A 16,517-nucleotide genomic window follows, 5' to 3' on the forward strand; every position below is an offset into this window, starting at 1 on the left:
AGGCTAAAAACTCTTGAGAGGCAAAACCTTGAAGTTTCCTAAGTCCTTCTGCAGGCAGCACTTCAAGAGTTACAGATCTTGTGAATGAATATGGGGAGCTCTCACAGGCTTTAGCTGAAGTGGAGGAGGTATTGACTTAAGTAAAAGGCTGGCTTTATTCTCCCTAGTGGATGTCTGACATTTACATTAAATCAGTGATAAGTAAAGCAAACAGGAGAATATAAAAAGTCATTCACAAGTGTTTTAAACGCAGACCTACTTTATGCTGTTAGTATTAATAAAAAGTCATATTTCACATTTGCTTCCTTTCTGACCTGAGCAATATCTGTGCTGAAGCTATTTAATTGTGTTTTGTCTTTCTACCTTCCCTTCTCCTGAATGAGTAAATCTAGTCCAATATCCAGGGAAGAACAGACCAGCATACAATAAACATTTCTCTCATTCTTGGGAATCTCTAAAGGCTACCTCTGCTCTGAGCAGTATCACTGTTGTATGGTGAGGAGGACGCATGCTTTACTGAAGGATGTTTACTCGGCAGCCAGCTGGGGTTTGTAGAGAAAGAACACAAAACCTGCAGTCACAGCTTCTAAATGCCATGCTGCACAAGAGCTCCGTTTGGGGAGTTATGATTAACCCATCTATCCATCTCACTTTTCCTGGAGTGAAGAAATATGTGTTCTCAGCCATGAGACACCTAAATGGCCTGTCTGGATGATGATGAATCTGATGTATACATAAGAGGTGTAAGAGGAGTGGAATCTCACTTCTTTAAAGAAGGAATTTCCTGACAGTCTTCACTAAGCAACAGAAATAAAGCTGAAGTTCACAGAAATCAGATAAATAACAATGACCACTTCTATAGCCAAAAGGCAGAATCCATAGCAGCACTTTTTCCATTTCAATTTCAGGGTATCATTCAAAGTGAAGTATGAAATAACATGATGTACTCTCCACTACTGACACAAAGCTGACTCTGAAAGACACTCTAGACCTTCAGACGTAGAAAGACTCTTGGCTTATACAAGGTGTCACTTCTCCTTTCCAGTTTCTGTTGTGCATAGAAAGCCAGTCAAACATGTCCTGTACTTTAACTCTGGCTTCCCAGGCCTTGCCTCTTGCTCACAGAAGACTGATGGGATACATGAAGTTAAGGGAACTGGCAAACCCACCAAGTCATTTTTGAATGTTCCTTAAACAGTGTCAATCCCTTTAGCTCTCAACGTATTTCTTGTCTTTGTCAATGAGATCACTCAAGTCAGAGGCACGAGGCTCCAAACATGACTTGGACAACGATCCAGGCATTTACTGCCTGCTACACATTACACTAACAGCAGCAAAGCCCTTGTCCTTGACTGATATACTGATCTTATGTTGTTTTCTCGTATTTGTGCATAGCAAGATTAGTCAGAGATGATTTTGCTGTCAAAAGATAGTCTTCTGCACTTCTGTTCTGTGACAGCTGCAATATATGGCTAACCTTCATCAAGTTTGAATGTTTTGGTGTTACGTGAATAATATACCAAATAATACTGTTTCCTCAAATAAGCATACAAGTCCACTTTGTCAAACTGATGAACCATCATTCTCTGTGTATTTCTTCTTATTCTTCTTCAAAGTCTGGAGACAGTACAGGAACCCATAGAGCAGGGGCTCCAAGACATGCACCACTCACCCTGCTACCCCAGCAGCCATCGGCAGGAAGGACTGTTTTTAAGGGTGCAAATGCACATACGGCTCCTCACCTGCCACCCAAGGTCCTGCTGCTGAGCCTGTTGGTAACAGCTCAGGTGGTACCACATACATGGGAGATTTTGTAAGGTGGTCACCTGCCTGTTGGGATTGAGTTTGAGGAAAGCCAGTTCATTTAGCAGTTTCATTTAGCATAGGCCACTGATCATGCATGGGGAGGTAACTTTGCTGCCTATAATAATGAATGAAGGAATGCTGTTGGAAAATGAAAGATGCCATTTGGACATTCAGTGCTTTTGAAATCCCTACACTTAAATTCTTGTTTGTGGTGAAGGACACATCTGGACATAGTGTAACCACACCGTCCTCACCACCTACTGCCCTAAGGGATACAGATGTTCCAGGTGATTAGAAACTAAGAAAGCTTTTGCAAGGATCAGCTTTGCTTCTCTCATGTCATCTAATAAAGGTCTTCTCCTGACATGGTACGACTTCACTCTAAAAACCTGGAAGTAAAAGCCTGTTTATGAACCTCCTGAGTTGTGCAGGCTCACAGAACAGCTATTTATTGTGCCTTTAAAGAGCATAATACAAATATGCAGCCCTGTACTACTTCCAGGCAGTGTGGCATAAAAACAGACAAACCCACGGGAGAATAACTTAGCATTGCCTGCAAGCAAAAAAAGACCTGTGGCTTTCCATCAGGATACCTGAATGACTTTCAGAACAGGTAAGCAAGGTGCAGTGGATGAGCTTTGATTTGCACAGGCCTCACACTTCATTCTTCATGCACTTCTGATATTTTTAAAAGCTCTTTTTATACAGTAACTAAAGTGCCCTTAGAAATTTGCCAGGTTTACACATACTCCCTGGAGAATGCTGCTGTGCTTCTAACAGCAGCCACACAGATGACGAAAGTCAAGACACGGCTGAGAAAGATGCGGTGTGGCAGGAATGATTATTCATTTGCTCTAGTACTGTATCTCAGGAGGTACTTGTCTATGTAAATGTCTTGGAAAAAAAGAACCAGAACTTTGGAAGGTTCATCCTGGAAACAGAGAAGAGCACAGTTTTTAAATTGGAAAAGCTAACAATTATACTTCTTTCCTGTCACTGATTAGAGTGAGTAAGAGGGACTGCAGTCAAGGTTTCTCTGAGGGAATTTAATGCACTTCCTTGGTCTAAGGATCCATATTGCTAAACAATATAGTTATAGGTCAAATAGGGTTTTTTTCTGACTGCTTTGCATTGTGTGTTTCTTGCAGACCTATCAACTAAACCTGCACAGCCGTTTGCAACTACCAGTACCAGAAAAATGCAAAGCACTAAAACCCCACTGCTGTGATGTTTCACTTCATCTTGAAGATGTGAATGACCTGTGAAGGAGGGCAGGAAAGCAGAATAGGCTGAATGTATATTATTTTTCTTAAGGCTTAGCACATACAAGGAGAAACCTGCCCCGTTAGACCTGAGTCACTGCTACAGTATGGTTGCCTTACATCATTTTGGCAATGTGAAAAAACCTTAAAGAACATTAAAACGGTATTTGCAGTCCGCCTATGCTCCAATCCTCTAACACAGCAATGGTACACTGTACATACAACTGTGTTTTACATGACTGGCAAGATCCTGAGAGATGACTTTTCCCCACCTTTTCTTAGAAATGCAAACAAATTAACAAATGCAGAGCTAATGTGGTGCCAGAACTGCAAAGCAAACACTGATCCTCAACAGCTGAGCTGTGCCTTTTTGTATTAGGTTTTCAGCACCTTTCTCCTTCCAAAATTAGCCATGAATAAAAGAATTTGATAAGTAATAATACAAAGAGAAGTGCCATAAACTGCAGAGCATTTCTGAAAAGCCTGCTTGTTTCTTAGGCTGTGGATTGCTGTGATCCTATTAAAACAATTTCTTTCAAAAGTGGATCGAGCAAACTGACGTGTCCACGCTGCATCTAACTCATCCCATTTCCCAGCATACTACAGCTGTCCTCAGGTTTTGTGACTGCCATCTAAGAGTGATCACAACTAGCAAGTCCTTCCTATCTTCTAAAGAAATTATCGGGTCCCTTTCTAATTTGAAGCTGAGAACACGATCATTCTACACTGAAGATGAGATGGCGAGGGAGCTTGTGAACACTGCACAGCATGGTTTTAACATTTACCACTGTAAAATACACTACAAAGCTACCTTAGGGCACATTTTAATCTTGCCTGTATAATTGAAATTTTTCCTTCTCTGTAAACAGTAATTTACCTTCTAGGATATAGGGGCTTATTAAAAACAAACATGAAAAGCAAGAAATCTTTTCTCCATTGTTCAGGCCCTCCTCCAAAGGAAAATTACTTCTTCCTTATGAGCGACACTATATCAAATACTTAACACATGTAATGTTTGGGAGTAATCAAACCTTCTACCTCCCAGGCTTTTCTGTTGGAAAAAGGAAAAGAATGGGAGATTTCTCTGCCCCTGTAAAGATTAAACCCACATCTGCATCATCAGGCAGAAAGGCACTGGTGGGATTTACCTGGGGACACAGACTGAGGTGGAGCCTCTGTGGAGCTGGTATTCCTCTGGAGATGGGACTGAAGTGAACTGGTTCCCCTTGCTAATGCAGCCCTCATCCAGGTTGCCCATTGAGAAGACTGAGGCACTCGGGCCAGATCAAAAGATGAAGTTGTGTGTATCATGTTTACTGGATTCGGTGCAGAGAACAGGGATTTGAGTCCGTGGTGGGGCTGATTGCTAACTGTTGGCTAAAACTCACTGCACAAGATCATGTTTTTCTCCAAGAGATGCAGCTAATTCAGCAGTGGAATTCCAAACTGCCTCAGCAAGGTAAGTGTCTAATCTCCATCAGGATTCAGGCACTTAACCACTTTATACTCTGTTAAAAACTTATTGCCTACTACCTGCATATTTAAGCAGCCTAACTAGCTTTAAAAAGCTTTCCTCCACGGGCCCAGTTTGGAACAAGAACTACCCATAGATATTTAGCTTTTCCCATCAGGATTTTATTCAGTCCTGTATGTTCATTGCTGGAGATCATCAACCTGCACTAGAAATGTAAATGCTGTTACTTTTCTGTACCTGGATCAAACCAGTACATACTCTTCAGTACAGAAGTGCAATGGGGGGAAAAACAAACATGCAGTGGGTTCATCTGGAATGCCTGGGAGAGAAGAACACTGAATAACGTGGCTTGTGAAGAGTACTCTTGAATTCCCACATCACTTAAGCTGGTACAAAGAAATAATAACTTTTAGATCTGTTACCTTCCCAAAACACACAGTAGAGCCCCTCCATCCAAAGGCAACAATCTCTTTACCAATCCTTCTTAACAACTTCTCTAGACAAATGTGGAACATCTCTGCCTGATGAAGCTGAAATGGAATAATTTCACATTGCGGGGGGGAAGTTTGAGGTTTATTTCTCTCAAAACGAAGAAAAGCTGCAGGGAATTTGGCTAGCAATTAGTCTAAAATCAATGGGAGATTACACATTGCTTATGCTGAATATAAAGAATTAACAACTAAGGTAACAATTTTTACAGACACAGAACGTAACCAAGGTCCACTTGGGATTTTCATCTTAGGCTACTAAAGATTTGACTTGTGACTTTGTCAACTTTAAGACACGAAAAGCTTCTCCATCCAATCCAATCCCATTTAACGTGAAGCCATAAAAAGCTTCAGTGGAACAAGATGATCTACTTTTAAAAATCCTGCTGTTTCTCTCTGCAGAACTGTCTTTCATGGCACCAAACTTGCTTCTATTTTCCTCCCCATCCCCACAAAATCTCTCTCGGTTGATACACTTCAATCATGATTAATAGGCCTTTCTTAGTCTCCCTGACAAATGTTCCTACTTGCTTTATCCAGAAGCTGGCAATGACATTTGCATCTTGCTTGGTGTTTTGTACTGGACTAAATATCATGATATGAGAACAACTGCAGTATTTTGTTGAATACAACACCATGCTGCAGGCTGCATCAGGTGTGTGGGAATAAGTAGGGAGGATGATGGGGTTTGGTAGGGCTGGTTCACCAAACTCATTCATTCTGTCCCAGCCCACCAGTGTTCCACCTGGAAACAGAACTGTCTTTAGCTGGCAACACAGAGCAGATTTGCTATCACTTATGTGCTGGAACTGTCATGAATATGTCACAAAACATGGAATTTGTCCATATGCTTGGAATTCAGTCAACTATGCCTGAAAAAAAAAAGAGATTAAAACTGTCAAGCAAGCAAAGATTAAAAGTTTGCTACTTAAAATAAAAGAGCTTCGGGACTGTTGAGCGTTACATTTCAAATAGTGAACTGCTCCAGACTTGCAGTTGCTTAATGCGAACACAAGGTAAGGGTAGCCACAGATTTATGCTTGGATGTCAACAGCGAGCTTGAACTGTGACAAGACATCGAAATCAGCAGTGATCTACACACAGCAGAGTCAGTGGTATCCTGGCTGCTGAAGGATGTGTGTGCATGCAGCATCTGTGGTTATCAGGCCAGTAAATAAAACAGAAGTAGAGTTTCTGGCCCTTCTTAGATTCAAGGAACATTTGATCTGATTTACTGTATTACCCTTTTCCAGACTAATTCTTCACTACTTGTTTGTGTCCCTAAAGCACTTATGGTGTCACCTTACTGTCAACTAGAGTGAAAAATACAACCTGACATGAATCCAAGTGAGCCTTGCTGACGCTGCACTGGAGTTGCCCAGTAAGAGCAGTAAGTGACCAGTGTAAGATCCCAGAAACCTTGAGACTTCATCCCCAGCTTGTTGCATCAAGGGGCTGTACTCAGGACGCATAACAGGCCAAAGAAGAAAGGAAAATCTGCACCTTTCCCTTCTTGATTATTGTATCTGGGATGACAGAAGCAGCCATTAAGGGAGGCAGAATGCATCATATCAGGCTGTCCTCAAATGGATCAGTGCACAAAACAAAGCATCAAATGTGGGGAAGAAAGTGAAGAGAGGAATGTAGCAGGCTTTTCTGCCACTCCTGCCTGTCACCCTCTGGACACTGAAGAAAGTAATGGACACTGCAACTCACTCCTTAACTAAGCAAGCTAAATTCCTCCTTCAGATAACCTGGAACATCACTGCCAACAAATATGTATCATCTACTAAATGGTACTGAATGTCCACCTTTGGAAAGAGAAAGAAAATCCAGAGCCAACTAATGGAACTGTTGCAGGCATTCTCCTTGCGTTCATGGCCTTTATTGAATCAGCTTATAAATCTCTATTGAATCAGCTTACAAATCTCTGGATTTGCAGGGCTTCTGAAAGACTCCATGGCCTTTAGCTGAAGAACATCCTTCCTTTCTGGTTCTACAGGCAGGAGCTTAAATTTCTGGGAATTGCTTCTCAGTTCCTAAATCACAGAAGAATCCAAGAGCAAGGATCAACCTGAGGTATCCCAGGTGTGAAGAAGTATTTGCATGTCATGATCCACCTCCTAGCATCACACAAGCATTCTGACCTATTGCTGGCAACATGGAGACCTGGGACAGTGAGAGTGCTCTTGATCCCCCCTGCTCTCTTTTGCTGCTGTTGTTTCTCTGGCCCTTCTGAGTTAGTGTTGAATGGGTGCTAGGAAGCATTTGGTGGTTGGAGGAAGTGATTTGTATATTGTATTGTTTCCTGTAGTCAAGACCTTCATGAGCCAAACAAACCCTGCTAGGTTTTGGTTCCTGTGTAAAAGCAGCTACTGGGAAAAGCTTTTGGAGCAAATAAACCTGGAAATCTTTGAAGGCTGTTCTTTGCAGAGTGATGGGTTACAATGAAGCAGGACTAAAGTACCTGAAACAGAAAGTGTCGGTGCTGCAGAAGCCCTAACCCACTGCAGCAAGTCCCAGTCCTGCTGCCCTCAACTGTCACCAGATTCATGCTGTCACCAGGGTGCACTGAACCTCCTGGTTTGCAACTAACTCATTTGCACAGGGCTCTCCGCTCAACCCAAACTCATCCTGCTGTCAAGCCTGAAAGAATCCATGGAGACTGGAGATAAGAGTTATTTTACCCAGCACATGGAACCTTCACACACCTTCACATTTAGATGACTCTTACCTCTTTCTGGTGATACTTTATTGCTACCTTTAGCTTTGCCAAATCATGACATTTTTGGGGATCCAGCTCTTCGCTTTGATCATCTCTGTGATTGAGAATGATCTCCAATTCTCGGGAACTCCGCGCTTGATCCAAAAGGTCCTTAGCAAAACGCTTGCACTGCTGTGAAAGCTCTTCATATTCAGCCTTGAACTCATTTTCCACTTTGCTGAGCTCCTTGAGCTCCCAGCCCAGTCGGAAAGCTGTCAAGATGGGGTCCTCACTTGATAAGGCAATCAACGAAGGGCTGGCTAAGGCTTTGTAGATGTTCAGCCTTGATCTGGAATGCCTCAGGCTGTCCACCTCTGAACTGGAGACACATTCCACACAGTTGCATCTGATCTGGTGTGGGCGTGGAATTGTTACCCGTCTTTGGACAAGCAGTTTGATGATTTCATAGTTGTTGGTGTGAGCCGCCAGCATTATTGGGGTGATGTCTGGAGTGAATTCCGAAAACTGAGTGTCCATCATCAAGGTTGGAACCTATACAAAGGGATAAACCACAGTCATATTTCAAGTGGAACAGCAGAAATCAGATGTCCCTCCTTCATGCTTTTGAAGTGACGCCATAACGAAACAGAGCTTTTACAACGCCCTCTGTTCTTTAAATCCTGTTGTATCCATGCACACTCACACCTCTCCCATTCTAGCAAAACCGTCTCCCCCCAGATCATGCCTGCCTGCCTCCTGAGCAGGAACCTGTGACGATTCAGTTCCCAGCCTGCTGTAGAAGGCAGTCACATCCCCACCTGAATGTTTTCTACCTGCTCTGAAGTGGGTGCTGGCTCACATACCCAAAGGTGGAATTTTGTATGGAAAAAGAAAGGCAAAAGACCCAGGTAATTATACAAAAGTCTAGAAAATAGGGAACACTGAATAGACTTCAATAACTGTAATTATTTGCATTATATAGCTGCATTGGCATGCCAAGAACATGCTTGCAGATGGCCTTGCACAGACCAAACCAAACACTGACCTGCAGTTGAGCAAAGCTCTTCCTCACCTTTTGCCCACTGTTTTTATGTGAACATACCTTTCTGTGGCAGGATACATTACATAACTGCCCTTAGAATAGATCTGGTGGTTTGTTTTTTTTTAAATGGGTTTGAAAAAATCTAAATGTAAAATTGATGAGCCATAGTCCACTACAAATAAGACACTCCAGGGTGTGCATTATTCAGCTACTGTTGCACTTCTCAAAAGATGAGCTTAATGCACACCCTGTTGTGACTTATTACTATATGCAGCGTGCAGAATTAGACCAAAATGCTCTTACATCCGAAGCACGCAGTGTGTTTCCATTTGCAGCAGAGGCAGCTCTCTTTGTTGTGTGTTAATCATTACTCAAGCATACTGTACTCCGTGTGCCCACCGCTCCTGCCCTGGCAGTTGGCATCCTGCTGCTCAGGGGGTGATTGCTGGGTTTGGTGAACAGTAGGCCCATTTCCCGTCGCAAATGTCAGAGGTGTTTCAGAGAAGCTATTGTCAAAGAGTGCTAATGATAGGAAACATGAGTCAGCCTGTGAAAATCCAGGAGTAAAGAGGCGATAAAGTAGCAGGAAGTAACCTGCTAGAAATCCTTCTGTAGGCTGTGCCTGAGCCTGGTTACGAGAGAGTGAAGCTCTAACCTCTGAATCTGAGTTCCATGGGAGTTAAGTGCCTCTCCAGCGCTAAAGAGCTAAAGGCTCCTGGGCTGTAGCTGGTTGATAAACCTCTCCATAACCCAGACGTGACAGCAGGCAGTTGACAACACACAGCGCTCCCCCAAAGGTCAGCCCCACACTGAGGTACAGGGTTATTTGCTGGACCGGGGCTCATTGGGTGGCTGGAGGTATTTTTGGGAATCCTACAGGTTTGTTACCCTGGATGTGGCACATGAGGAGTTAAATCTCCGGCAGCCAACAGACACACAGGTGTAAAGAGGATTCGCTAAGGAGGCTGGTCCCTACAGAGGCTGCCGGGGGGGAGCCTACAAATACAGCTCATGGGAAGAAAAGAGAGTGGTGATGAGGGTCTGCTGTGGGTCATGGAGGGCTTGGTGTTTCTTAGCAAGGTTGGGTAAACGTATTTCAAGTAACAAACAGCCAAAAGCAGCTCCCTTTGTGAGGTTTTTGACATTCTTCTGCTTTGTTTGGCTTGTTTAGGTGCTTTGTTAAATGTCAAGAGAAAGGTAAAGGCTTTTCTTTTTCCTCTCTCTTAGAAGCAATTTTTTTTAAAGCCCTGAATAGCTGCATTTATCTTGCTTCCCCTCCTTTTCCAGTCAGTCACTGGCTGTTGTATTCAGAGCCTCTGCCTCAAAGGAAGAATGTTTTCCCTCTCTATCATTCCTATTACTGTCAAGTTTCATCTTGTTTTTCTATATGGAAGTTACTGTACCCAGGGCTGTGAAAAGGATTTTCAGCTTTACCCAGGTGAGGTGCTTGTGTTGCTCAGACTATGAAATGGGTGCTTGCAGACAGGTAGTAGTGCTGCAGGTGGGGATAGTGTTAATCTTGTCTGCTCCTCCCTACTCCTAAGGCTTCCTAAATCTGTATCTAGGGCTCTCAAAATGGTTGTCCCAAGGTCTGGAATCAAACTGGGGCTATCTATCAAGTGATGTTAAATCCCTTATTCTGGCTCATATCAGAGGTCCTGAACTGGAGCACTGCTTTGTTTGGGCTCAGGCTGCTGTGTGGAAGGCATGTTTTCCCGGGCAGCTTCCAGTACTTTTCATTAAGGGATAAGAAGGGAAATGGTGCTGCAGAGACACAGAGTCTCCCTGGGGCCTGGGAGAAGATCAGTGGAAGGCCTCAGTCACAGGAGCTGAAGCTTATTTCTGATTATAGCTGAGCAACAAAACAAGCCACTGAAACACCAGACAGAACAGTGTGAATGATGGCTCCTGGGGCCTCTTTTCCATCCCTGCCTGCTCCAAAGGCCAGGCATGGGCTAAAACATTCATGTCTCGTGGTCAGTATTTTTGTTGTCCCCTTGCACAGTGCTTTGGTAACCTGCATCTTAACAAAGTGTCTGGTTTTAAAGATGGGGATATGCAAAGCGAGCCTGTGCTCTGAGGGATGTACTCTGTGTATCATCACTGGAGGGGCAGCAGAGATGACGGCAATGCGTTGTAATTGCTGATGTTCCTTCTGCACTACTCTGACAGGCTGAGTGCGTGTTTAAATCAGCTGCTTCTATGTCTTGGGTTAACTTACAGTGATGGAAGCAGATGAGGAATAAATTATTCTACCCCAGGGCTCCGTGAGGCTCTACCAAGGTTATTTTGATTAGGTGACCTGAATAACGTTCTTTTCCATTAACCTCATCACCTGACACAAGCTGTTAAGCTGAGTCCTTCAGAACCTTATTGCCACTACTTGCATAGGAGCGTGTGCCTTGTCTGTATTTCATCTTGGTAATGTTCACTGAAGAAATTAACTACCACTAGCAAGTGACTGAATGCTTGCTACCAACTTTCTAGACTTAATCCTCATAAAGGTAGGCTGCTTACCACCGCTGCTTCTCTGAATGGTACTGCACTGAGTGAAAAATCTCCTTTATTTAAAAGACTGGGGGGAAAGAAACAAGCTTAATGAATTTGAGAGGAAAATGGAGGATTAGCTCACGTAAAAAACAAGTTTTCCAGTAAATACTGCACTGCTGGAAAGAAGCTCTGGATAGGAGGAGTAAGAATCTCTGCCTATGTTAGTAACTAGTACAGTGTAAGAGGAGCAGAAATACAGAGCAAAAAAAACCCCCATCCCAAACCTGGTACTGAAGACCCAATGTCCTTATTGTAGGTCTTTTAGGAGTTTTACTCCGGACTTAACCTAGTCTGGTGTTTGAGGGCCCATGGAGCACGTGCTTTGGTTTAGTGCTGTGTAAAAGCAGTGCAGCTCCAGCGCCCTGAGACTGCGCAGCGGTGTGAACCGCAGCACAGTAAATGGGGAGGTTAAGGAGATACAGCTCAGAAATATGCTCTTCAACCAAGCTAAAAGACTAATATGAATGATCTTCTGCCTGCTTTTTATGGACCATGGAAGCTAATACCCAGGTTTAAACACCAGAAGATTTAAAAGCAAGCTGTAGCCTTTCTACAGCATGCCATTTATCTGTGCGTAGAAAGAGGATGACTAAGTGAAAATAAGCTGTTCTCAGCAAAGGAATTTGCCAGTTAAGTTCAGAATCTTGAACTCCAAGGAGAGCGTGGCTCTGTTTAATGGCTGTTTTGGGGATGGCTTCCTGTTCTCTATGTATGCTTTTCTGCCTTTCCATACTGATAGTCCTGATTATGGCCTGGTACCCCTCCTAGGCTCCCCTCATACTCGGGTGTCTCCTCAGCATTCACCTTTACTTGTGCTCACAGCTGCAGTCTCCCTAGAGAACAACTTGTCAGTGCTTCAGATCTGATCTGGAAAGAGAGTAACTTGTGAGTGCTTCAGATCTGATCTGGAAAGAGAGTATCTAGAAAGTAAAGCAAAGACTAACCAAAGGATGCTTTACCTTCTGAAGCTGTTTATAATCTCTGACTGTTCCTTGTGTCAGAGGCAGTTTAAACAAGTGTCCTCTCCGGCATCGAGAGCGTTTCCACTTTTGCTTGACAATAATAATGCTTTTACCCGTTACAGGTGGAACTGCCCCATTTTCAAGCCATCTCCATTCTACAGACTAGCACCTCACCTGGACCAGTGTAATGAACTGTAAGTATGACCATAATCAACAGTGCACATATTAATCTGCATTATTTTCAGCTTGCGTAACTTTGGTACAACTGTACGTTATAAAATACTTTAATTGCCAAAACAACGTTTCTCTAAACAAACCCAACTCCTGCAAGCTCACTGGAAAACTTCAAATTTAACATTTATAGAACTGGAAGCCTGAGCAATGATTTCCCCTTTCGAGTTTGCTTTTCTGCATGCAGCCCCATGGGGGAGGCGTGTTTGTCATCCACAAGCATGTAATGGGCACAGCCGAGTTCTGTCATTCTAAAAGGCTTTTGTGCTCAGTGGTCAGACAGAGCTTTAGCAGTGACTGTGATTTTGTTCAGAATCCTGTGGTACTTTTGCTGCAGCTCTATAAATAGAGCCAGAGAGATGCAGTCAGTGTTGCCAGACTGCGGGTCAGCCGTGTTACCAGCAAAAGGGTCTTGGAAAACATCAGTATTGTGACTGGCATAACCAGCTGCATGCTGCTCCTTGCCTAAACCCATAAATAAATTCTTTCATTGACAGAACCTCAGGGGCATTTGTTTCCTCATGTGGGACTTCATAAAAATGTTACATGCCGCTATGAATTTAAGCATTCATTTTGGTTGATGCAGTGGTGCAGGTTTCAATAACCAAGTATCTTAATCAGAGATGCCTTGAGAGACATCTTCTATCAGAGTAATGACAGTATCTGTATTTATAGTGAGGTTGTTTTTTCTCTAAAGAGCAATCCATTGACTGAAATGATGTAATTTGGTTAATAAAATACAGTGAACACCACAAATTGATAACAAAGTAATGGACTTTAAGGGCTTTTGTACTGGTTATGAACAAGTTTGTAGCTCTGGCATAAAGCACAGGTGGTTACAGAAGTACTTTTGGGCAAGCTCTACTGTTGTTATTGAAGTATTCCAGTGATTTCAATACAGCTGTCCCAGAATATCCAGCTAAAGAAAAGGCTCCTTCTGCTCACTGACCTACATGCCTGTAAAGCCACATAAAGTCTCTGCCCCTGAGACTGGTACTGCAGAATGGGGAACATTAATATCTCTTAGTGCCTTGTAGCAAGCAAAATTCTGATACCTGTTTACCAGATGGCACATAGTGACACTGAAATGGGTATCTTTGATTAAAAAACTGCATAATGTGATGCATTCCTACTGAAATAATGTGGAAAATTAGGTTTGTGATATCTGTATAATCAAACTTTTTTCTCTGCAACCAATAAACAAAAGCAAAATACAGATATATCTGCTCTAGATTCTTCAAGGTTTAATTTAGCTTCTTATCCATGTGTTTGAAAATGGAGGTAGACCCAAGGGATTAGTTTTCAGAGCTGAAATGAAACTTAGTGCATCTGACAGTGGCAGAAGTGCATCCGAGCTTGTGCTCAGCCGTGTGTTTAGGAAATGCAGCACAGCCAGAGAGATTGTCAAAAGATGTCATCATTTGTGGTTGATGCTATATAATAACGTCTCTTTTGTTGGGGATTAAAACAGAGGAGTCCAGAGAGAAGCCTTCAGAAGGAAAGGATTTTGTAAATATGCATTTAAATGGCCTGTGGCAGCTTGTTCCAGACAGAGCACTTTCTCCTCTAAGCCACTCTCCCTTTCTGATGCGAGAGGAGGAAATAAGACGAGGCACTTGAGGATGAAATGAAGAAAGAGCACAATCAGTGTGGAGTTTATTCTCCAAGTCACAGAGGCGTGCTGTTAAAGACCTGGTTTGTGTTTGAACCTCTTCTATTTAAATGAAGTGCAGTCTTGAGGTCTGCTTTGCCTTGAATTCCTGTGTCTTGCTCTTGCTACTGAACCCAGTCGGAAGAGGGACTGGTGAGCGCCTACCGTTGTCTAGAGAAGCAAGACCAGTGTTGTGCCATGAGCAATTGCACCCTCTCCTGGTTATGACTCTGCGAGAGCAGTTGAGAAGCTCATAGTAGTGACAACTTACATGTTATGTTGTGTTATCTCTATGATATGACCAACCATCAAATGAATCTTGGTTTTTATATGCTTATGTAGCCTGGGGCCAGCTTCACTTGTGCAGTAAAACAAACAAGGGACAGAAGTTTGGGACTGTTACAAATCCAGGCACTACATGGTGTAAGTGACATCAGAACCTGGCTCACAGCACGTTATGGATCTACCAGAGCCTTGTACAGAGATTCCCTGGCTGCTTGCTGGACCTGTTTCCTGAGACCCCCTGATGCCATCTCACTGTAAGTCCAGTGTTGCTGACATGAGAGTAAATCTAGTTGTCTTGTGCGGCTTGGACAGGTAAGACTAGTTCACGCATGCCTGCAGCTGGGTTGGGTTTATTTTGTTTCCTCATTTGGAAATATAAAATGCTGTTTGGTCATTTTTTCACCTTCAGATCATTTTAAGAATTACTCTGTAACAGGAGCAGCTGCTTTGAGTAAAAATAAAAACTACATCCTAAACATTTTTAATATTTTTAAGTTTGGAAACGAATTTTAAGAGCTTACTTAAGCCAGTCCAGTCCATAACTACATTTAAGGCCTTGGAATGTCATCCAGGTTTTTAATTTTATCTGGCTTCTCTATTTTCTCTTCTTAATGGTAACAAGGACAAGATGTGCTAATACAGGCTAATAATCATGCTATCTATAGCCGCCTATGTCATCTTTGTACATAAAATGTCCCTATTTCCTGTTATTTATTACTGTGTATGGATGAGAGATGTTTCATTAAGTTTAGGTGAGGTAATATGTTGCTAAAAGGGCTTGAAAAGGCAGGGCTTTTTGCTTGGGAGAAGTGGGGTTGTGTTCCTATTCAACCACATGCCTTTAAAAAAAGAATGAGATTAAATTGTAAGACAACATCACAGGGAGGAGCGAGTGGCTGCATCTGGTGCCAGCCCAGCGCTGTTTGATGCTGCACAAACACATCTTGATGCTCACAAACCAGGAGGCTGCATTTCTCCCCATTCTGACTATTGAGCTGTGCTTTTGGCATTCTGGTACTAACCAAGAAGACACTGTGGCTTCCGAAAAGATCCCTGAATTTGTGATAGCAGAGAAATGACAATCTAGACAGATGGCAGGGTCTCGCATGAGAACAAAATCTGCGTGGTTGTGATCTTCCTTTATTATTACCACTCAGGCAGTGACTGTTTCTTATTTCTGATGCTAACACACCCCCACTGCAACCAAAAGACTGTCCATCACAGGGATAAACAAGCCATAAAGGTGTCATTCTGTTTTGCAAACCCAAGCACAGCTCTATTCAACAGCCAGATGAGGACTAGGGGACTTCTACTAAACCATTCTGCAATTCTTTATGGATCCCAGAGCTTTGTTTGGAGGATCCTGTAATGCATGTTTAATTTCCCCATTAAAAGAAGCTTCCCTTGGAAAATAGGTTGCGACTATTGCACCAGGTAGACTCTCCTGCATATTTGTATCAGTGAATCTAGATAGCCACGTCAAAAGCCCCTCAAGGGCTTCAGAAGTCGTATAGACCAGAGGCAAAACCATGTGTTCTGTGATGTAAGGGAGCAGCTAGTGCTGAAATTCGGGCTTATGAGCAAAGGGTGGTGAATCAACTCAGCACATGCATGGATGCTGCATAGGTAATGAAATATGGTTTTCTGAAACTTCAAACCCTCATCAACAGATCAATAGAGAGTCCAATGCAGGCAAGTGCTAAGATCACTCTGACACACTAATACAGAGAACTCCCTGGGAAGCACCTTGTGTAACAGTGCATTCCCAACTTTTCAACGTGTCTATATGTTAAATTAAAAGCACAACATGCCTGTGCATGTTGCAGTGCAGTTCTTGCCCTGACCCCATCAGCTCTCCTAGGAGCTAATAACAGACTTCATATTGGCCTAGGAGAAGGGGCCAGTGACTTCTTTGCCACTGTCAGATGTCTGGTAGCTGGCACTGCAGCCTGCAAGCCCTAGCTCTGGTGCTACCCATTGGGTCTACACAATACATCCCCGGAGTTCTTCATTTTCGAACAAACAAGAGGAATTAGAGATGCGTGCATGTCTACGGGGGTAT

The 16,517-nt window shown here is 43.0% G+C and overlaps 1 protein-coding gene and 1 long non-coding RNA gene across 2 annotated transcripts in view; one reads left to right on the top strand and one right to left on the bottom strand.

Annotated features, from left to right (window-relative positions):
* The window catches only part of TRPC5 (transient receptor potential cation channel subfamily C member 5), a 95,162-nt gene that overhangs the window by 39,491 nt on the left and 39,154 nt on the right, over positions 1 to 16,517 (bottom strand). The window contains exon 3 of the mRNA XM_062640009.1: positions 7,765 to 8,286. Within this exon, the coding sequence (XP_062495993.1) occupies positions 7,765 to 8,286 (522 nt within the window). The remainder of the gene's footprint in view (positions 1 to 7,764; positions 8,287 to 16,517) is intronic.
* On the top strand, positions 8,257 to 16,435 carry LOC134174772 (uncharacterized). The gene is made up of 3 exons (XR_009968769.1): positions 8,257 to 9,973; positions 12,411 to 12,482; positions 13,991 to 16,435. It is a non-coding gene; the product is annotated as an uncharacterized LOC134174772 (long non-coding RNA).

Source organism: Pezoporus occidentalis, unplaced genomic scaffold (assembly GCF_034315485.1).
Source record: "Pezoporus occidentalis ecotype Australia unplaced genomic scaffold, CSIRO_AGI_Poc_V1 ctg63, whole genome shotgun sequence".
Classification (NCBI taxonomy): Eukaryota; Metazoa; Chordata; class Aves; order Psittaciformes; family Psittacidae; genus Pezoporus; species Pezoporus occidentalis.